Genomic DNA, 23992 nt, shown 5'->3' with positions numbered 1-23992 from the left:
TTTTATTGATAGAAAAAAATATCATTTTCAGGAAAAAAAGACAAACAGAGGGGGTGGAAATACTATGAAAAGGGTGGGAATTTCATATAAAAAAGAAAAGAAAGTTGCGAGTGGTTGGATGCGTAGATATAGAAAATTGACGAAGAAGAAAAAGAAAGGGAAATGATATTAGCACAAGCATATTGTTATAGTTGCACGGTCCTGCTTGTTTTTCTTTTTAAATTGGCCTGTGAAAGCTTTTTTGGGAACTGTAATAACCATTTGACAGCTCCTTAAACACTCGAAAAGACAAGATACTTAGTGAAACTATCAAAACATGGCATTGCTAAAAGACAAAATGCTTTGTGAAACAATCAAAACATGGCAATGCTAAAAGACAAGATGCTTTGTGAAACTCTCAAAACAACACAGTTAGTGAGAGAGAGAGAGAGAGAGAGAGATGAGTCCTATATGGCTAGAGAGAGATCCATCTGGGTTTCTCCAAATAACAAGAGAGAGATTTGGTTTTAGCCAGGACACACACAGATTCAGCTAGATTTCAACAAATAACAAGAGAGGGCTTTTGTTTCAGCCAAACCCCCCCCCCCCCCCCCACACACACACACAGAAACCCCTCTCTTGGGTTTTGACAAGAGAGAGACCCACATTTTTGAGATTCGCACAAAAGAGCAGGGAGAGGGACCCCTGGGTTTCAAATAGAGAGAGAGAGAGAGAGAGAGAGAGAGAGAGAGAGAGGGAGGGGGGGAGGGAGGGACGTTAGAAAGGTTGAAAAAACCCCGAGCAAAATCGCTACATGTAGCAGAAGAATAAACTGTGTAGAATAAAAATTTTGATCTAACCCAGGATACCTAGGGACTAATTATTTTATGGGGATTTAATAAACACTAATATAAATCAAATACCTTTAGTTGCTGTAGAGAAAAAAACGTCCGCTTGATCTACTCCTCGAAAATCCGCCGACGATCTAATCAACGCGAAACCGCAAGTTGAATTGATGGATTCCTTTTGTTGTAGAAAGGAACTTGTGTACAACTATTTGTTCACCTTGTAATCTGATCTAAATTAGATAATAATGTGAGAATAATTGTTTAGAACAATGGAGCTTAGTTGGATGATTGTCTTTGACCTTGAAAAGACAAAACTAGTTAATGGAATTGAGATAGAAGAACAAGAGAAAGACTGGGCTGTCTCTTAAATTTCCAGCATATGGAATTATGGGAAAGCTCTAAAAACTCCAGCACTTTGTCTTGTATTTATAGAGTTTTGAATTGCCTTTGATACAATCCAAAGTTTCTAGAGAAATCCCAAAAACGAAGGAAACTAGTCAAAATTGGAAGCTCCAATTGGGAAACAAGACACACCCAATTGGGAAACCGACATGGGGCGCCCAAGGTGGGCATGCCTTGCTACCCAAGTTACCTTGGGTTGCCTCATGTGGTTCTCTTATTTCTAATTTTGTTTTGTACATTGTTTCATTCTTTCTCTCATTCCATTTTCATCACATGTGTTTCTTTAATTTATTAAAACAAATCAAGCAATAATATTTAAAATATTATTTGAATTTCAAATTGATAATGACACACCACATGGGCGTGTGGACATGGGTCCCACCCAAATTCGTCCCATGTGGGTTCCACTTATCCAATTTAAATCCCCTTGCATTTTTATTTAATTCATAATTAAATTAATGCAATGCAATCCTATCCAATAGGATTAAAGCTCTAATATAATTTATGTTATTCCCAAAATACCCTTATGGTTAATACTTAACCATTTTGGTATTCCCAATGTATTGCATAGTGCATATACACTATATACATTGTGTATGTCCTTTCAATGCATCCAATGCCACGAAACTAGTTCGTATGAGCAACTAAATAAATGCGGGACTTCTATCCAATAGATTATAATGGGTCAATCGAGTACTGAGTGGGATCGTATCAGGAATTTAACGGTAGATCCTGCAGATCCCACAAGGGGGCCTCACTGCGATTATTGCTCCGTAGCTAATGCTACAATCGCATTGAATCAATAGCCTCTATCGAGACATAACCATGAAGATAACCGTCAAATCATCATACCCTTAATCACATCAAATGTGCAAGTCCTTGTTCCAAGTCCACATCTACCACGTTGAGTCATACCGGGAGTGGACATTAACTACCCCCTGGGGTCACTCATGGTATACCTTTCAGTCAAGCAGTGTCAGGCCGAAAATGCATTTGCTAAAACCATTTCAAAAGAAAACTTTTTTTGTGAAAATTTTTTGATAAATATTTTATCAAATCCACCTAGCCAGGTATTTTTCTAGGCCTACTGCTCTAACTAAAATCGTAGATGTTATCCTATTAAATAGGCGAAGAATCCATGTTGGACATCATTATTGACCTCAAAGGTTTGTTTAATATTGGATAAGGTTTGTTTAACACTCTAGTACTACCCTCTGGTGACGGCAATAAGAACCACGGTTAGATAGACAAAAATGAGAGACTCGCCAACAGACCAATATAACCCCTCAGATCAAATGACATGTAAAGTCAGGTAGAATAGCTCAATTGTCTCCTGTCCATAAGCTATTCTAATGTGATCGTGTTTAGTAAGCAATCTCATTGTCGTACCCATTCTATCTTGCTTAGGGTCCACTACCAAAGTGATTGAGATAAGTCAGTCCACATCTCGTGTATGTGTAGACAAGATAGATGCTAGTTGTGTATAGGAGGAGGTGTCCAACCTCAACCCCAACTAGGAACTACTAAGGTCTACAAAGAACCGGAATCCCATATCTCCTTGCTCATTAGGATCTGTGAATCAATGAGCATGGGTTTCCCACTTTGCTACCTAGGGACAAATATGTGTCAATAACAAGTAACATGTCACACATATTTAACTTTTAGTACCCATAAATATCATGAAAAAGAAACTTTTATTAATTGACATGTAAAATATACTGGGTTTTAGGGTACCTACTCTAATAAGAGATGCATATCTTCTTGCTTTTAAATTGCAGAGTCCCTGGAAAGTAAAAATTGCCGATTTGCAGAGAGAGGAAATGAGAGAGGTATCTTTCTTGGGAGGAAATACCTAATTATAGCGCTTAATTGAGTGGAGATTTGACACATTTTTTGTTCGCCTGTTTCCGGGAGTCAGAATACCACCTCCTTGGGCAGGTATCAAAATGGGCCTAAAATTCCCTCGTTTATTCCGACGGAGTGAAAATTTGTTTCCCATTCCATTCGACAGATTCACCCAAACACGTGAATCGCTTAGATCGGTATCAAATACCGATATCGATATCCGATTCCAGCTATCCAAATGCACCCTTGGTCGCTCTTGTGTCTATCGCTCTCTCACCGTCCCTCACCATTGGGTGAGCCAATATTCCAGGAAAAAAAAATTCACGATAGCCAAACATGCGATAAGGGTGCATTTAGATTGTCGGAATCACACGCTAGAGTCGCATCCTATTCTGATTCCACCCAATTCTAGAGTTTGATTAAAAAGGACGAAATTAGGGGAGGGCAAATATGACACTAGTGTGAAATTAAAACAATGAAAAATGTCAGATTTTTCTACCCAATAGTTGACAATTTGATTTCCCCCTGGTTGGAATGAAATTTTAATTAAATTTAATTTTCTATTTCATTTTTTTCCATTTCATTTATCTGTAAATTAGAATAGGAATCCGAATACCATATCAATTCCGATTTTTGATTTCAGCTAGACAAGACAAACACATTCTTTAGAGAAATGCAATTTGAATAGAGGAGTGCCGTTAGGAATATCGGAGTGCAGATATCGTCCAATTGGTTTCATTCGTTAAAGGTGGCCCATCTAGAAATGGGGCCCAATCGGACGAAAGCCTAAATAATGAAGCCCAACTCTGCTGTCTAATGGAATGCCATTTACTCTCAAAACTTGTAGAAGAAGCTTCCATGAGAAGCAGAGTTTAGTCCGGCATTAATCCCAAAAAGGCCTTTTTCTCGACATTTCACAGACATTTCGGGGCCCTACATCCGAACCTTAAGGTTCGAATTTCAAAGGATGTCACCAAGCCTAGTGGTTCGGACTTTGCTAACCGAGGCCCTTTATAACGTTGTGTTTTCCCGCCCGTGTTTGCTTAGCGAGGTGGAGAAGCGAAGCTGCGAAAGCAGGGCTCCGTCTGACCCACTCCTATCTCTCTATATTTTCCTCTCTTCAGCTCTGTTTTCGTTATCAAGATGGCAAGGTAAAGAAGAGACACCTGGTTCCCCTGATAGATTGTTAGCATTTGTCTCTTTCATCTACTTTGGTGTATTTCTATTTTGAAACTCCCTCAAGTTTTGGGGCTTTTTTCCCCTTTTACTGAGATCTGTGCTGGGTGTTTTCTTTTTTCTAATTTTCATTTTAAAATTTCCATCGATAAGACTTATTGCATCTTCTAGCTTGATCTCTAGTGTGCTCTTAACAAACCCATTTCGGAAGAATTTAAATTTTTTCCTGTTTTAATTAGGCCCACTTCAGGAAATGTCCATAAAGAGATTCTCTATAGATGTTCATCTATTTTCTTTCCCTATTTTATCTGAGCTTCCTCATGCTCTCATTTTTTATGGATGTAATTATTATTGAGACTTACTGTAGATTATGACCAGAAATTAGGGTTTTATTCGCATCCTTCATTTCTCAAATGATATATGCATGAAAAATCCTTCATGAACTCAACATTCAACACATTAACGCCCTGTTTGTTTTGGATTTTGGGAATCGATTTTGAGTCCATAACTGTTCTTCGTAAAAGGAAGTGTTTGGTTGGCTGCGTAGAGTTGATTTTTTACTGAAATCGATTCTACACCCCAGTAATATGTGTTATTTTAACTGCACCACTCTTGTTCTTGTAATGATCCGGAACAGATGAAACACAGATCACAATATTGGAATACCAATTAATTTGAGACTATGATCATTACATTAATATAGCAAGACTTCCACATCATGAAAAATAAAGGGTGATCGGGATACCCTTCGTACAACAATAAAACGTGGAGTAACAATACTGTCTGCATTTCCTCAGCAAAAAAGCAAGGCTGCAATGTTATATGTGTCTCAACACCACCCTTATATGTTGACCTTGGCAGTCATTCATTCTCAGTTTGCCTCTGGACCTGGTAAATTTTTTCAATTATCAACCTTTTAGCGAAGATTTCCTGGACCTGATCATTACTTTGAATGCAGACCATCCTGTCATACCTTCTTTCACCCGTTCTTTGAAAATGGTATTTTGATGTCCTCAGTTTTTCATGATACAAAGGATTGCTAAAGATGTGTAATATTCTTAAGAGGAGCCTGAGAGGACTAGCAAGTTAAAAGAAGAGATTTATCGTCCAGACTAATATACAAGCAATCGATATCATTGCCCCTGCATTCAACTTTAGGATCTAGGCTAGCCCCTTTATTTGGCTTTTTAAATTTTCAGTAGATTAGTTTTTTTTTGTGGAAAAAGCTATATATGATGTTGCAATTTTGGTCACCCCAACTTCATGCCTTGCCTTAATCTTAAGAAGTTATTGCCGTTGATAATCTTTAGAAGAAAAAGATGCCTAGCTCAGGTCAGACTTTTTGTTCCTCCAGATCCTATACCAAATATCAAGGGGTGTTTATATCTAGGGAAAAAATTATGGAAAAAAGACATTACTGAGGATCATGGTTTTAAATTTCGGGCCGAAATATTTCGGTTTCCATGGAAAACGAAACGAAATTCACTGTGAGTCGGAAAAGTACCAAATTTTGCCGAAACGTTTCGTTTCGGTAAAATTTCGGTGAAATTTCGGAAATTTCGGTGAAACGTTTCGGAAATTTCCGAAATTTCACCAAAATTTCAGTGAAATTTTTACAAGATTTTGTCCGAAATTTCGTACCGAAACCGAAACGTTTTGGTTTCGGTGATGACCGAAACCGAAACCAAGATTTAAAACCTTGCTGAGGATAGCAGGTTTGCAATTTTTATTGAAAGCAAGGAAAAATATCGGTTTTGGTGGAAAAACTCTACCATGGAAAATGAGTTTACTAAAAGCTTGCTTGAAAATTCGTTTTTCCATGAAATTTCCATGCCTTCAAACAGCCCTATCACATGTGTTTGCTCGAGACTACATAAATAGCGTAAATGCTGCTAGGGATGGTAAGCTACTTGTCTTCTATAGCTAGTTAATTCCAGTTTTATTTATTCATCAGCATCTAGTCTATGATTTTTGTTCTACAAAATATCATTAGTATAGATACTTTTCGAAACATTTCTAAGCATATCTAACATAGACTTCATTAGTGATTGTATCCACCCTCTCCAATCTGGGCCTTTGCATCATTTCCTATGCCAACAATAACTACATGTAGGAACAAAATGACCATTACCTCTTTAGACCTTCTTGAAAATATAGATGGATCTGGCCTGTGCTGCCGAATTCTCGTTTGATGCCATCAGAAAACTTGTCTGAACAAGCTGAAACAGTTTCCTGTATCTGTAAATTGCATTTTAAACGGTCTGTTTCTTGTATATGGCTGTACATGAAAGTTCTATGTACACTATTTGCAACTGTCATACAAGAAGGCATTCTTGATTTCTAGTTTGAAAAAGAGTTGGTCTTTCTGTCACGCCCCAAAACCGTATACGGCTGAGAACATAACAGCGCCGTACATCTGGAAAGATAACTCGACAAGTATACAAGGCTAAAAGACAAATATTAAATCCATCCCGATAACTAATCTCTGAAAATAATAAAGGTCTAAATTAATCAATGATTCAACTCTCAATCTCTCTATCTACCCAAAACAATAACAAGTGAAGTCTTTAATAAATGTTCAAAACAATACTCATTGTCACTGATCGTTGAAATAAACCTAAACTTCTGCTTCCTCGCCATCGCCGCAGGGCTCAAAGTCTGAAAATTGTTAAACCACAGTTAGCCGAAGCCTAGTACATAACAACGGACTAATATAGTGCATGTTAGCATGCCAGAAAGAAGTTAGACAAAAGATAATCAAACGAGTTGAACTAATCAAAGTGCTAAAGGTTCTATATGTTTTTCCGATTGGTCCAATAGAGAACAAGTCAGAAAGTCCATACCCAATAAGAGGTATTCACGAATGTATGACTCATAGGTTCTTATAGGTCAAAGTTCGAAAGGGGATCATACAAAGGTCAAAGAACTAGATTCTGAAATCACTTCCGATAATTAGCTTAGTCACAATAATAATAATTTAATACACCGCGTTATATATCGCAGTTCTAATGACAAGTTATTGTGCAACGAATGTCCGCGATTCTTATTCACATACTTGTCGATAGGGCCAACGTATATCCCCTATTTTAGAACCCCATTGACAGGGCTATTCTAAGTTCACAAATCTAAGCCTCAAGAAGTGTTCACAATTCATAAGTGCATATGAGTATCAAAGGCATGGGATTAATTTCTACATCTCTAAATTCAAGGGTCACATGATTCGAAGTATATTCAAAGTCGAAGGTTCTAAGCACGGTTGAAAGTGATAATCATATTTCAATTGTATTCAACGAAATTGTACAAATTACTAAAGGAAGAATACACAAAGAGTAGTGTTCATATGTGATGCAGAACACGTGGCGTTGAACAAGTCTTTTATTTTTATTCTCGTCATTTTATTTGTAGTATTTTTTTAGGGCATCAAATCTTGTTCTTTCGGAATGATTTTGGTACTTCTAAGAAGGTTTTTTGTTTAACTATCTAAAGAGCCCAAGATTACGTCAGTTGGACTTGATTTGGCTAAGTTATATGCAGTTTTAGGATATGGTATTTTGGACTTGATTAACTATCTATTACGGGGTTACTATTTTAGGATTATCTTAGTCATATTTCTTGCATATATTTTTGTTGCTTTAGATAGAAGATAGAGAATAATTGTTAGGGCAAGTCTTTAGGGTTGCTGTTCTTAAGTTTTGGCTCTTTATATAATGTAATGGAATGAGGAAAGAAAAAAAAGATATGAATAAAGTTTATTTTTGGGATATTACTTGTGAAGAGAGCATTGGCTCTTTCACGTGGGTGAAGGAGCTTCGCTCCTTTCACGCGTTATATTGGAGTTTTTCTCCAAAACCGTGGCATGGGTTTTCAAGCCCCCATGAGATTATTTTAGTCGCTTCTTGTGTTGATCTCTATTTTGGTGTTGCCGCTCCACGCTCCCTGCATCAGTTGGTTTCATAGCACAAGGGATCTCCGACGAATGCTCGACAGGATGAAGAAGTCGTTGCACCTAACGTTGGTCAGCCTGATCTAGCCGCAGAGAACGAAGAACTCCAACAATAAGTGAAGACTTTTAAACGCAGTTAGCACTACTCGAAGTCCGCATCCACGAGAAGACAACTATGGATCTGAGACTGCCTTCGAGAGCCCTTTTCATGGCTATGCTTCATGTAAGGGATTATTATAAAAAAAAGGATTCATGTAAGGTATCAAGAAAAGATGAAAAAAGAAAGGAAGAATGGAAGGTTGGTGCAATACCGAAATTAGATTTGGAGGACGATGGCCTAAACTCGAGGTCGAGTTTTCTTCAAGCGGAGGTGAATGATGCAGAATGCGTGGCGTTGAACAAGTCTTTTATTTTCTATTTTTTATTTTCGTCATTTTATTTGTAGTATTTTTTAGGGCATCAAATCTTGTTCTTTTGGCATGATTTTTGTATTTTAAAGAAGGTTTTTCGATTACCTATCTAAAGAGCCCAAGATTACACGCGATTTGGACTTGATTTGGCTAAGTTATAGGTAGTTTTAGGATATGGTAAGTGTCTATTACGTGATTACTATATTAGGATTATCTTAGTCATATTTCTTTCTTTTATTTTTGTTACTTTAGATAGAAGATAGAGAATAATTGTTAGGCAAGTCTTTAGGGTTGTTACTCTTAGGTTTCACGTGTTATATTGGAGTTTTTCACCAAAATCGTGGCATGGGTTTTGAAGCCCCTACGAGATTATTTTAGTCCCTTCTTGTGTTGATCTCTATCTTGGTGTTGCTGCTCCACGCTCCCTGCATCAATATGGTTCACAACGAATAAGCTCACAACACAATGGCATGCTAAACCCCGGCCAATCTCAGACCAAAATTTCACAAGGTCTTTAGGGGAGATCAAAACACATTCTCAAGGATTGAAGTTATAGGGTACATGGAAGAATCATCACACTAATTTAGTATGTTTTCACTTACCTCGGAAATAGTTTGTACGCTTTTCGAATTAAAAGGCTATTCAGCTATCAAAGCACTTCTATCACTAAAAAGACTAAAGTGACCCAAAAACGAAATCCAAGTTCCAAAATTCAAAAATAAATTCCCAAATTTCTGACGGTTCGGGCTCCCGACCCAACATTGTTTGGGTGTCCGAACACCCCCTTAGGGCGACTCTCGGGTGCCCGAGAGTCCACCCTGCATATGATCCAAAAATCAGCTTCTCTGATATCTTTTTAGCCCCTCGGATTCGGGCGTCCGAACACCTTCGGGCATTCGAATCACAATGCTCGGGTGTCCAAACACAGAATTTTAGGTTTTCTTTCTGAGATTGCGATTATCAGGTTTTTGGCCGATATTTCGGATCTTTGGGGATTCATGTTTTCTTTGTTAGGCCTCGGTTTTGCGCTAGGTTGGACCCGATGGATTTCTTATGATGAGAGGATTCCATCAAACCCAAACCGAACGCTGGCAAAGAATCGCTGTACAACGAATAGAATGGAAATCAAGGTCAAAGTTAGAACTCATGAAAACACAATTCCTAAGGCCAAAAAGAACTAATCTTAGGTTCGTTCGGGATCCAATAACAAGTCGAAGCCTAAAGAATCCAAGATAAATCCCAAGGATAGTTCCAATCACAATTGCATACCCAAAACAATCATCTTTCTTAGATCACATCACAAACTTTAGGGTTTCTAATAATCAACACTTATTCTGAATCATAGTTCTTACCTCGGATCGTGTTCTCCGTTCTCGACGATGACTTCTCCACTCTCTTCCACACGCACATGTTCTTCTTGGGCTAGGAAAACGTGTAGTTTTAGGGTTAGGTTTTGCAAAGTACCCTAATAATGATATTTATAGGGAATTAATAGAATCCCTAATCACTATGATTTTGTAAAGACAAAACTGCCCTCTCTTTATGATAGGGGAACGGTTTTTTTTGTTTTTGTTTTTGTTTTGTTTTGTGCTTTTTTTTTTTTTTTGGGGGGGGGGGGGGGGGGGACCGGGGGTAAGTAGGGGTGTCTCACTTTCGTTGTGGAAAAAGAATGATTTGACTATTAGGTTCCATTGTTCATCGTGACAACTGTAGCATGCATCTTGACCTAATTTATGAGATTTATATTGCTTTTGGTCCTTTAACTGTCCTCTAAAGTGTGAAATGTTATATTCACTTGTAGCCTACAGCCTATGATTTGTGGACACGGACATGGGTGTCGCGTGTTGACATGGACACGAAGTGTTGGACATGGCAAACCCCTGAAATTTAGAAACGGGACACGGCTAAAATAGAAAGTATATATATGATACAACATCAAATATTAGTTAGGGAAGAGCTAAAAAGAGTTTATAATAAAAGAATAGTTAATAATAAAAGAGGTAAACACAATATGCAGTAATAAAACAGAATGTCACACTTGAAAAGGCACAAAAAGGTGTCCACACACCCACATTATGTCTAACACTCGTAGCAGTACATTGAAAAGTGTCCAAAGGAGTGTCGACACGGGTGGACACGGCAGGACACGTGTGTCAGCAATAATTCGAGGTGTCGGCTAAATCAATAGCCTACAACACATCTCTCTCTCTAGATAAGGGAAAAATATCCCATGTTTGGTTAACTTAATGTTGCGGTTAACCATGCATTCTTTCTCTTTACTTAGGTGCGTAACAACTGGGATTGATGCTAAATAATATAGAATTGAAGAATTCATGTTTAGTAGTGGATTAGATAGAGGATATGGTGGCATTAAAATTGATATTTCCAACCCTATTGCTCTCATGCGTTGGCTCTTCAGCTCCTCTTCCTCCTCTTCCTCTTGTAGCATACTCCTTAATACGTGGATGCTCCAATTGTTGTTCATGTCGTTCTTAAAAGTCTTCAATGTTTACAAGAGGATGAGCTATGTCAGTTTTCTAGGCAGTTCTCATAGTATCGTTCCCATTAACCAAAATGACATGCAGTTTATGTTTATGTTGTGACCTAATTGTTCTGGAAGCTATTTGTTCTTGCTTTTTCTTTCTTTTCTGTATCTGCAGTTCAGTCAATATACTTTTATTTCCTTATATTTGCTGATTATGGCAAACCATGCAGTTTCCTTAGAATTGAATCTCGCACAGTAACTATGATATCTTATCATTGTAGGACGTGGCTTATCAATAGTAGGGGGATTGCAAAGAAAGTAAAGAATGCCTCTCAAGTTCCTGCAAATCAAATCAAAGATTGGATAACAGAAGCACACAGGCAGTGTCCCAATTGCAATCATCGTATTGATAATACAGATGTATGCATAGGCCTATATTTGCAGTTTAATGTGCCTTCACTTTCTTTGTTTCTTAGCATTTGACACTGACTTTAATGATTGCCTTAGTTTTTATCTTTAGATTTTTAGTCCACATTCATCTATTCATTGGAAGCATATTCAATGCAGATTAATTTGAAGGAAGCTTATATTGCTTGATTTATTTCCCCTTTTGAATCATATATTACTTTTGCATTTTATGATTACTCTAACAATCGTGCACCTTGAAATTCTGCATATGAGAGCTAGTCTTTTTATCTTATTAATCATCTGCACTTTTTTCTCTCCAAGTTATCATGAACAATTACTATCTTAAGAATTAGAAGGGAAGTGGAGGATATTTTGTTTCTGCCAAAGTTCTTTGAATGAAATTGCCTAGTAAAACGTACGAAGGTTTACAAACTTGACCATTGTGTGCTAGAGCTGATTCTATATGATTGATTTAATATAAACCTACCTTTGGAAAACCCTTATGTTATCATATGTTCTAGCAAGATAGCTATGTAGAAAGAAGTAAGATTGATAGTTCCTATGAGCATTTAAAGTTTTAACTGAGAAAATCTCTTTTACACTTGCCTACAAGTATTGTAATTTTCTCCAAGAAAAATAATTGAAGATCCAAGAACAAAAAAATGGAGGAACAGAAAACGGAATATAGAAGATGTGACATGCACAGCTAATTTGTTAATGGAGATGCTTGTAAAACCCACAAATACTTGTACATATGCGATTTGGTTCCTGTCTTGTCAAATCAAAATGAGGTCTTACTGTTTGAAACTTAATTGGTTTTGCATGGGTGCTAACCTGATTTTACCAAGTTATTCAATTGTAGTATATGTTCTTAGAAATGGAACTGGTTTTTGCTTATGTTATTTTAGAGATTGTTACGAAACAGCCTCTCTGCAAAGCAGGGCTAAGGCTGTGTACATCTAGCCCTCCCTAGACCCCGCAATGGCGGGAGCCTCGTGCACTAGGCCGCTCTATTTTAGAGATTGTTAGCTTTCTACATCAGAGATGGAGAGGAGAGAAGAAAAGAGATGGAGGAAGATAAGAGAGAGTTGTGTATAACCCTCTCCCACATGAAATATACATATATATATATATATTTGTGTGTGTGAATGGAGTCACATATGAAATGACAAGTATGCCCCTATGATATACGTAAATACATCTAACACCCCTTCAAGCTGGAATGTATATATCATACATTCCCAGCTTGTTACAAGCATCCTTCAATCTAGCGGATCCCAACAGTTTAGTGAACACATCTGCAAGCTGATATGCTGATTGAGTAAACACCGTGCATATTTCACCTTTCTGAATTCTTTGACGAATAAAGTGACAATCTACTTAGACATGTTTGGTTCGTTCATGGAAGATTGGATTTGTAGTGTATGGATTGCAGCCTTGTTATCATAATATAATTGTGCCGGAAACAAAGATGAAATACCAATTTCCAATAAAAGAGAATGCAACCATACAAGTTCTCCACTCGTATGAGCCATGGCTCTGTATTCTCCTTCTGCACTTGATTTAGATACAACATATTGCTTCTTACTTCTCCATAACACCAAGTTACCTCCAACAAAAGTGCAATATCCAGTAATTGACCTCCTGCTTGCTAGAGATCCTGCCCAATCCGAGTCGGTAAGCCCCTCTAGTTTCTCATGACCATATTTCTTGTAACACAAACCTTTCTCTGGAGTACCCTTCAAATATTTAAAGATCTAGATCACTGTTGCCCAACAAGACGTACTTGGAGAACTCATGAACTGACTGACCACTCTTAGCACAAATGAGATGTCAAGATGGGTGGCAGTCAGATAGATTAACTTTCCAACTAACCTTTTGTGTCTACCAGGATCATCCAACAAGTCTCCCTGATCCGGATGGAGTTTTACATTCGGATCCATAAGTGTAGCTACAGGTTTTATCCCCATCGAGCCTGTCTCTAATATATCCAGCACATATTTTCTTTGTGACAAAGAGAGTCCACAACGAGAGTATGCTACTTCAATTCCATTGAAATACCTAAGACCTAGGTCTTTAGTGAAAAACTCTCCCTGGAGGAAAGTCTTTAACCTCTGTATGCTAGCTTTGTCATTCCATGTGATTACAATATCATCCACATATACATCAAAAATATATATCAAACAACGGACTTGTAGATGAAGACTGAATGATAAGCATTTTACGGATATGGTATGGTCATGTTACAAGATTACTACTTTAAGAAATATTTTAATCATGTTTCTACTTTTTATTTGTGTTGATTTAGTTAGAAGATTGAGAATAATGGTTAGGCAAGTATTTAGGGTTGCTATTCTTAGGTTTTCTCTCTATATAATGTAATGGCATGAGGAAAGAAAAAGATTGAATAAAGTTTATTTTCGGGACATCACTTGTGAAGAGAGCATTGGCTTTGTCATGTGGGTGAAGGAGCTTTGCTCCTTTCACGTGTTATGTTGGAGTTTTTCTCCAAACCGTGGCATGGGTTTTCAAACCCTGACGAGATTATTTTAGTTGCTGCTTGTGTTGATCTCCATCTTGGTGTCATCGTTCCACACTTCCTGCATCAGTAGGTGTGGAAAGGGGAGGGGACTTGCACGCATTTGATGTGATTAGGGCTATGATGATTTGACGCTTATCTTTAGAATTACATCACGATGAAGGCCGCTGATCTAATGCGATTGTAGTTTTGACTACGGAGCAAGATTGCAGTGGGGCCCAGCATTGGGTTCTGCAAGATCGGCCGTTGAATTCCTGCAATGATCCCACTCACAACTCGAATGACCCTATTATATCCTTTGGATAGGGATCCCACTAGGGGTGTTCATTATTCCGTTTTAACCGAATAACCGAACCAAATCGAATTGATTTGGTCGGTTCGGTTCGGTTTTTTGCTAATTCCGTTCGGTTTCAGTTTTTATTTTTGGTTAATTCGGTTATTTGGTTTCTGTTTCGGTTATCTCAGGAAAAAAATTCGGTTAACCGAATAATCGAAATTAACCAAAAATAAACATTATTTTTTCAAAAAATGGTGTATGGGCACTCCGTAGGATGATCCAAACTGTCCATTTGATTTATCACAACTTCAATAGGTTGTGCCTAAAAAACCGTTTCGATAGATTGATCATAGCCCTCCGATCAAACCGTCCAAATAGATTTTTTTGTCTTTTTCTATCACTAATCGGTAACCGAATTTTTAATCGGTTCGGTTTTGGTTTCCAAATTTTGATAACTGAAATTATTTCGGTTATCAAATTTCGGTTATTTCGGTTCGGTTATAACCAATTGAACACCCCTAGATCCCACATTTATTGGATTGCATGGATCAACTAGTTTCGTCTCATTTGATGAAAAGAGAAAGTGATATTGGTTTATATAGGTCGTAGGACACAATTGGAATACCAAATTAGTTAAATGTTAACTAAGGGTATTTTGGGAATGATACAACTATTGGATGGAGCTTTAATCCTATTGGATGGGAGCATATTTTATTTATTTAAATGGAGAATTAAATACGAATTTATATTCAATTAGAAAATCAATGTGGAAATCCGCATAGGACGAAATTGGGTGGCCCAGTGCAAAAAAGCCCATTGTGGATTCCCAATCTGATTGGTTGTTTTTAAATTAAATAATATCTATTGTTTAAATCCCTTTTGAGAAAAAATAAGGAAGGAATAATTAATTGAGAGAGAGATTGTATGAGGAAATTATCCGGAGGGAGGAGATTAGCTGGAGGCAAAAGTCCAGGGTTTCATGGCTGAAAGAAGGGGATACCTGGTTTTTTCATCGTATGGCGTCTTGTCGCAGAAGGGTGAATGCTATTAACTGTTTACTAGTGAATGGGTCTCTCGTGGAGGGGAAAGAAGCCATTCGAAATCAGATTGTAAACTATTATCAGGAGCTGTATTCGGTGGAGAATCTGTGGCGCCTGAAACTTGCAGGTCTCGGATTCCACAAGATCTCGGAGCATAGAGGAAAGTGGATGGAGAGGCTTTCACCCTTGAGGAAATTGAAATGGCTCTCAGGTCCCTGAAAAAAGATAAAGCACCGGGCCCGGATGGATTTCCTATGGTGTTTTTCAACCAACATTCGGACACCTTCAAAGCTGAAATTTTGGGTTTCTTCCAGGAATTTCATGAGAGAGGAATTCTGAACCGAGCAATCAATACCACATTCATATCCTTAATCCCCAAAATCGAAGGCGCCGTGGAGATCAAAGATTACAGACCCATTAGCTTGTGCATGGGGTTTATAAAATCCTAGCTAAAGTCCTAGCTGGGAGGCTTAAATCGGTGATGGGTGAGGTGATTTCAAAATTTCAAGGAGCTTTCGTGGATAATAGACAGATTCTCGACGGGGTACTCATCGCCAATAAAATTCTGGATTCAAACCAAGCGGGAAGGGAGAAGTGGCCTGGTCTTCAAAGTAGACATAGAGAAGGCATATGACCATGTAGATTAGGTTGTTCTTGATTACATAATGGACCGCATGGGTTTTACAACCAAATGGAGGGGATGGATGAAGGCTTGTGTATCATCGGCTTCTTTTTCCATACTTATTAATGGTTCACCAGAAGGCTTTTTAAACTCTTCAAGGGGCATTCGGCACGGGGATCCGTTATCTCCTTGTTTATAATGGTTGCTGAAGCGCTGAGCAGTCTGTTTTCCAAGGCGGTGGAGCTTGGCTATATCAAGGGGCTCAAAGTATGTGAGACTTCCATGGCGGTTAGTCACTTACAATTCGCTGATGATACACTCGTTTTTCTACAGAACAATGCAAAGCAGGTAGCCAATCTCAAACTCCTCTTCAAATGGTTTGAGATCTGTACGGGGTTGAAAATAAATATGTATAAGAGTGCAATAGCGGGAATTAATGTTGATAATAGAAGTCTCTTAAGGTACGCTGATATCATGGGGTGCTTGGCAATTTGTTTACCCATGATCCACCTTGGGCTACCGCTGGGAATCGGGATACCTTCCAAAACTCAGTGGGATCCGGTTGTTGAAAGGGTGGAAAGGATGTTGGCATCTTGGAAGAAAAAATACCTATCGCTAGGAGGGAGAATTACTCTGATTAAGGCGGCTTTGGCAAATATGCCCGTCTATTATATGTTAGAGTAGGTGCCCTAAAACCCAGTATATTTCGCATGTTAATCAATAAAAGTTTATTTTCATGACAATTAATGGGTAACTATAAGTTAAATATGTGTGACATGCTATTTGTTATTGACACGTATTTGTCCTTAGGTAGCAAAAAAGGAAACCCATGCTCATGAATTCACAGATCCTAGGGAGCAAGGAGATATGAGATTCTGGTTCTTTGCAGACCTTAATAGTTCCTAGTTGGGGTTGAGGTTGGACACCTCTTTCTGTATACAACTAGCATCTATCTTGCCAACATGCACGGGATATGGAGTGACTTATCTCAATCACTCGGGTAGTAGACCCTAAGCAAGATAGAATAGGTATGACAATAAGATTGCGTACTGAACGGGATAACATTAGAATAGCTTGTGGACAGGAGATAGTTGAGCTATGCTACCAGACATGACCCTTTACATGTCCTTTGACGAAAGGGGTCATGTTGGTCTGTTGGCGAGTCTCATTCTTGGTTTATCTAACCGTGATTCTCTTGGAGTCACTAGAGGGTAGTATTGGAGTGTTGGACATACCTTTGAGGTCAATAGTGATACCCGACATGGAATTCTCCACCTATTTCATATGATAACATCTACGGTTTTGGTCAGAGCAGTAGGCCTAGAAAAATACCTGGCCAGGTGGATTTGATAAAATGTTTATCAAAAAGATTTCACAAAATAAGTTTTGAAATGTTTTCAGCAAATGCATTTGCGGGCCAACACTTCTTGACTGAAAGGTATACCGTGAGTGAGCCAAGGCGGTAGTTGATGTCCACCCCCCGTAAGACTCAACTCATTAGATGTAGACTTGAAGAAAGGACTTGTACATTTGATGTGATTAGGGGTATGATGATTTGATGGTTATCATAAGGGTTACGTCTTGATGGAGGCCACTGACTCAATGCGATTGTAGCATTGCCTACGGCGCAATACTCGCAGTGGGGCCCACTTGTGGGTTTTGCAGGATCTACCGTTGAATTCTTGCTACGATCCCACTCACCACTCGATTGACCTATTATTATTTATTAGATAGAGGTCCCGTATTTATTTGGTTGCTTGCACGAACTAGTTTCGTGGCATTGGATGCATTGAAAGGATATATACAATGAATATAGTGTATATGCACTATGAGATACATTGGGAATACAAAAATGGTTAAGTATAAACCATAAGGGTATTTTGGGAATTATAAAAAAATATGGATGGAACTTTTTATCTCATTGGATGAGAGGAAATATGTTTATTTAATTAAAAGAATTAAATAAATAATTGTAAGTTTAGCTTATAGACTGGTTTTACTAAAACAGTCATAACTTACTCATCTATGGTAAAGAATTAATGTGTAAGTAATCGTTTCAAAGGATTTTGAAAGATCTACAACTTTGTAGTTTATGATTTTTTCTAATTCGGCCATTTACTTGTCCAAAAATGAGGTCGAAATTTGTCCTACAGGCTTATAGCGGGAATGTTGAAAAAGGAAACAATGTGAGATATTTTTGGGATTGTTTTTATCCAATAAAGGAACCACGTTTTTTACTTGGAAAAAACTCAATTTAGGGATTTCTAAAAGTCCAAGAATTTCTAAAAACACTCCCAATTTGTTTGGTTTCTATTTTGAAAAAGCCAACTAGCTTGTTTCCAAATTGAAGCTTCTATTTGTGGCTAGTTTCCATGTTTTGTGTGATTTCTCTAGAAGCTTTGCGTTGTGTATATGGAAATTGAGAACTTTATAAATACAAGACAAAGGAATAGAGTTTGCAAGAGCTCTTCCATAATTCCATGTGTTGGAAATTGGTAGAGACATCCCAAAGTCTTTCTCTTCTTCAATTCTATCAACTAGTTTTGTCTTTTCTAAGTCAAAGACAAACATCCAACAAAGCTCCATTGATCTAAATACATTTTCCCACATTATAATCTGATTTAGATCGGTTATAAAGTAAACAAAGAGTTGTTTACAAGATCCTTTGTGCAAAGAAAGGAATCCATCGGTATAAGTTGCAGTTTCACATCGATTAGATCGTTGGCGGATTTTCGAGGAGTAGATCACGCAGACATTTTTCTTCTCATCAGTAAAATAAGGTATTTATATTTATGTTTATTAAATCACATTAAAATCAATTAGTCCCTAAGAATCCTGGGTTAGAGCAAAATTTTTGTTCTACACGGTTTATTCTTCCGCAATGTGTAGCGATTTTGCTCGGGGTTTTACAACCAATCTAACAGGTGGTATCAGAGCTAACTAGGGAATAGATTAGGAGGCTAACGAACCAAATATAGATCATGCGGTGATCCGCTGTGAGTCCGGACGTTTATCCCGGCTATCCGAGGTTCCTAGTCTTTGTGTGTTTTTAATAAACAAATGACTGTTTGTTTGAAAACAACAAAAGTGAACCGTATGGTGGATTTCTGGACTGATTGGCTTACATGGTTGGAAAATAGACTCGAATACGAATCCAACGCATCATGAATCATCGAAATCCGACAAGCGGTTTATGAGATATGATTTTTCAAAGTTTGGAAAAAGTTGCTGGAATTCTGGAAATTAAATCCGAAAATTGATTTGGAATTTTGTTTCTCCTCCCAAACGATTTGGAAAGTCTATAACCCAGGCATAGACTTTTCTAATAATGTCTTGGGTGTATGTAGCATGATCAGATCCTTGAGAAAGCATTTGAATAACTATATCCCACTCAAGGTTACTCGAAAGGTCATGCTATCTGGATTGTGTTCCCGGTATGAAACAATTTTGTTTTTCACAAATCAAACGATCTTGTTTTCGCCAAAATTTTGTACGCTGATTTATTAGACCATATAAAAAGGTTTTATGAGGTTTCTAATTAAAATCAGAATGGTTGTGTGTTAATCAAAATTGAATTAACCCGCTTTTGTGCGAATTGATCGGTATTGGTGAAAGATGGGCAAAAAAGAGCTTGGACCTTAATTCATGCATGAGATGCATGATCTTTTATGGATGTTATCGTCTGATGTGATGATTTATTTCATGGTTTGTAATATTAAAGTCCGTAATGTAATTTAATTATTTCAGTTTTTAATTACTCCCTCTGGGCAGTTGTGCGGACGACTGGTTTCCCATGGAGATTGATTATGATGTATAGATTACCTAGGCTAGTGTAGGACACTAGGGTTATTTATATTTGTTTGTCCAAGACCAATTGAAGATGAGATCATTCTCTTGGTGCTTAATCGATGGATCATGGATATTGCGGCATGGTGATGCTCCAGATTGACTGGCAGATGGAGGCGGATTCGATCCAACCAAAGATGGACGAACTTACTGATGTTGTTGATGTTATTGTGCTTCATATAGTGAGGCAAATCAGATTACACTCCTTTGGGAATTCGCTTTGAGGCATGCGAAGTTCCTCTTATGCCGTTGCACAAAGTTGCCCATAATTCACCCTCAATTTGGCAAGATGGTGTTGTAGGGATTCCCTTATTCAAATAAGGTTAGTGGGAGAATCCCTATGATCCAGGATGCCAAATTGGGTTTCATGGATAGTGTGTTTTTATTTCCATGGTTTGATGGTTTGCTTTTCATGTGATAGATGTCATGGTTTGTTTGTTTGCTTTTTATGTGATGGATGGCATGGTTTGGTTTGCGATATATGTGTTTTCTTTAATGCAATGAATGCGTCAATCAAACATACACAATGATGATTATAACTCCCACATTAAATAACCCTCTTAAAATATTAAGCTGATAAACGGGGTTAAGTCGAAAGGACATGACCTTGTGGCCTTCCATAGCCATCTAACCATTTGTTAGTCTAGGAAATAGGACGTTCGCATGCCAAAGCAGAAGCCGATCTTGTTTCTTGACTTGAGTAAACCGTTAGATTCTTACAAGGATAAGGAGAATATGCAAGATATATTGGTCACATGCCAAAGCAGAAGCCATTGTAGATTGCATAGTTTTCTCAGGCGGTGGGTATAACTTAACCAAGCAAAGGGTATTGACGCCCAAAGGATATACATACTGCAATGCTTGGAGGCCGAACATAAATCGGATCTCATAAAATTAGATGAATCCACTTATTTAAAGTTGTTGAATAAGTTTCCGATGCTCATTCGAGAAATTATACATTTCTCTTGATTCACGAGGTTGAGGGGCCCGTGAATGAGACGTGCAATGGGCGGTTCCATCGTATTTCAATATCCCAGATCCGATGGACATGTTATGAAATTAACTAAAATGGTAGTTTTGCTAATTATGCCTCTTTTCTTTGCACGTAGATACCATGGCTTCATTTAACCCATTAGCTAAGATCTTAGACGAAAATAAGAAAAGTGCCTTCCTAGAAGAGGGTAATGGACCCTCAGCATCTAAGCTGAAAGGCAAAGGAAAGGGAAGAGCAAAAGTCTAAGGCTCTAAGAAGAACATGTCAGTGGTAAAGAACGAGAACTTTAAAAAGAATAAGTCAACCAAGGGCAACGACGGATGCTTCCATTGTAGAAAACCTGGACATTGGAAGCAGAACTGTAGAAGCTATCTAGCTACCCAACAGGGCAACAAGCCTACCTCAGGCATGTTGCAACTTTTTGTTGCTGAAACCAATATGATTGGTTTTGCATTTTCCTGGTGTGTTGACACAGGTGCGACCTCACACATCTGCAATATGTTGCAGGGGTTCAAGAAAATCAAAAGGTTGACTCAGGTTGGAACTGAAGCAACAGTTGCTGTCCAAGCTGTAGGAGATTACGTTTTGAAATTCTCAGGCAGTTATCTAATATTAAAGGATTGTCTCTATATACCTTCAATAAGAAGGAATTTAATTTCAGTTTCAAAATTACTTGATGATGGATATTCTACTAGTTTTAATAAAAGTTCTGTTTTTATTAAAAAGGGAAATTCCTTAATTGTGGAAGGTACAATGAGTCTTGGCCTATACTTAATAAACGGCTTAGAGAATGTGAGCAATGTTGAGAATATTCCGAGTATTGATGTTCCAAACCTCAAAAGGGCATGGGACAAGGTAATTCCAACACATCTTTGGCATCTTCGATTAGGTCATATTGGCCTAGAGCGGATCACAAGGTTAGTGAAAGATGGTCCATTGGATTCAATCCAAGTGGAACCCTTTCCAACTTGTGAGCCATGTCTCCAAGGCAAAATGACTAAAATTCCCTTCAAGGGCAACAGTGGAAGAAGCGAAAGTGTATTGGAATTGATACATACAGATGTATGTGGTCCTCTTTCTCATCCTACGAGAGGAGGGTTTGTTTACTTCGTGACTTTCACGGATGACCATTCAAGGTATGACTACCTGTACCTAATGCGACGTAAGTCTGAGACCTTTGAAAAGTTCAAAGAGTTCAAGAATGAAGTAGAAAACCAGTTAAACAAGAAGATTAAGACACTTCGCTCCGATAGGGGAGGAGAGTACCTCTCAGATGAGTTTAAGGACTATTTAAAAGAAAACGGAATAGTTTCTCAATGGAGTCCACCTGTAACACCAGAGTTGAATGGTGTGTCAGAGAGGAGAAATCGAACACTGTTAGACATGGTTCGATCTATGATGAGCTTTGCACAAGCACCTTTGTTTCTATGGGATACGCCTAAGAAACGACGCTTTACATCCTTAATCGAGTACCAACTAAATCACTACCAAGGACCCTATATGAGATATGGACGGGCAGAAAATCCGCATTGAATCATATGAGGATATGGGGTTGTACTGCCCATGTTAAAAAGATAGGTATTGAATAGTTGGAGGCACGAACCAATAGGTGTTTCTTTATTGGATATCCTAAAAAAACAAAGGGTTACATTTTTTTATAACCCTGGTGAGCAAAACTGTTTTGTGAGCCGGAATGCCGCATTCTTAGAAGAAGAGTTCATTCAAGATGCGAGCGGAAAGGATATGATTGCCTTAAAAGAGCAACCCGAAATCCAATAGATAGATATAAGGAAATTGAACAAGTACCCACTAAACCTATTCCAACACTCCGACGTAGTAGTAGGGTCTCCTTGGGTGAAGTAAATACAGAAGATACAGATCCCCTTAACTACAAAGAGGCGATGTTAGACATCGATGCGGGAAAATGGATGGATGCTATGAAATCCGAAATGGACTCTATGTATTTCAATAAGGTCTGGACTCTTGTTGATCCACCTGAGGGTATTAAACCCATTGGATGCAAATGGATCTTCAAGAGGAAGAAGGGGTGTTATGGAAAGGTGGAGACCTGTAAGGTTAGGCTAGTGACGAAGGGATATAGTCAAAAGGCTGGTATTGACTATGAGGAAACCTTCTCACCAATAGCCATGCTAAAGTCCATTAGGATTTTACTAGCTATCTCTATGATTACGAAATCGGGCAGATGGACGTCAAAACCGCCTTCTTGAATGGAACGGAAGTTGGCATCTTGGAAGAAAAAATACCTATCGCTAGGAGGGAGAATTACTCTGATCAAGGCGGCTTTGGCAAATATGCCCGTCTATTATATGTTAGAGTAGGTGCACTAAAACCCAGTATATTTTGCATGTTAATCAATAAAAGTTTTTTTGCATGATAATTAATGGGTAATTATAAGTTGAATATGTGTGACATGCTACTTGTTATTAACACGTATTTGTCCTTAGGTAGCAAAGTAGGAAATCCATGCTCATGGATTCACAGATCCTAGGGAGCAAGAAGATATGTGATTCTGGTTCTTTGCAAACTTTAATAGTTCCTAGTTGGGGTTGAGGTTGGACACCTCTTTCTGTATACAACTAGCATCTATCTTGCCAACATGCATGAGATGTGGAGTGACTTATCTCAATCACTCGGGTAGTGGACCATAAGCAAGATAGAATGGGTATGACAATAAGATTGCCTACTGAACGGGATAACATTGGAATAGCTTGTGGATAGGAGATAGTTGAGCTATTCTACCAGACCGGACCCTTTACATGTCCTTTGACCCGAGGGGTCATATTTGTCTGTTGGCGAGTCTCTCATTCTTGGTCTATCTAACCGTGATTCTCTTGGAGTCACTAGAGGGTAGTACTGGAGTGTTGGACAAACCTTCGAGGTCAATAGTGATACCTGACATGGAAATCTCCACCTATTTCATAGGATAACATCTACGGTTTTGGTCAGATAGGCCTAGAAAAATACCTGGCCAGGTGGATTTGATAAAATGTTTATAAAAAAGATTTCACAAAATAAGTTTTGAAATGTTTTCAGCAAATGCATTTGCGGGCCAATACTGCTTGTTTGAAAGGTATACCGTGAGTGAGCCCAGGGTTTACTTGATGTCCACCCCCCATAGGACTCAACTCAGTAGATGTGGACTTGGAGAAAGGACTTG

General features: G+C 38.2%; 1 protein-coding gene across 2 annotated transcripts in view; it reads left to right on the top strand.

The window, feature by feature from the left end:
• Positions 1–4066: 4066 nt before the first annotated feature.
• LOC143891381 (SUPPRESSOR OF GAMMA RESPONSE 1-like) overlaps positions 4067–23992 on the top strand; it is a 33848-nt gene continuing 13922 nt past the window's right edge. Inside the window, exons 1-2 of one of the 2 annotated variants that reach the window (XM_077395957.1) lie at positions 4067–4225; positions 11370–11508. In XM_077395957.1, coding sequence (XP_077252072.1) covers positions 4218–4225; positions 11370–11508 — 147 coding nt within the window. In that variant the 5' untranslated portion in view covers positions 4067–4217. Of the gene's footprint in view, positions 4226–11349; positions 11509–23992 lie in introns of those variants that run through there. The other variant, XM_077395956.1, reaches the window with a different exon arrangement.

This window comes from Tasmannia lanceolata, unplaced genomic scaffold, assembly GCF_043159265.1.
Source record: "Tasmannia lanceolata isolate RefF3 unplaced genomic scaffold, GAP_Taslan_0.1 ptg000013l, whole genome shotgun sequence".
Classification (NCBI taxonomy): domain Eukaryota; kingdom Viridiplantae; phylum Streptophyta; class Magnoliopsida; order Canellales; family Winteraceae; genus Tasmannia; species Tasmannia lanceolata.
Note: the sequence above shows the minus strand (reverse complement) of the source record. Positions and strands in the feature narration are given on the sequence as shown.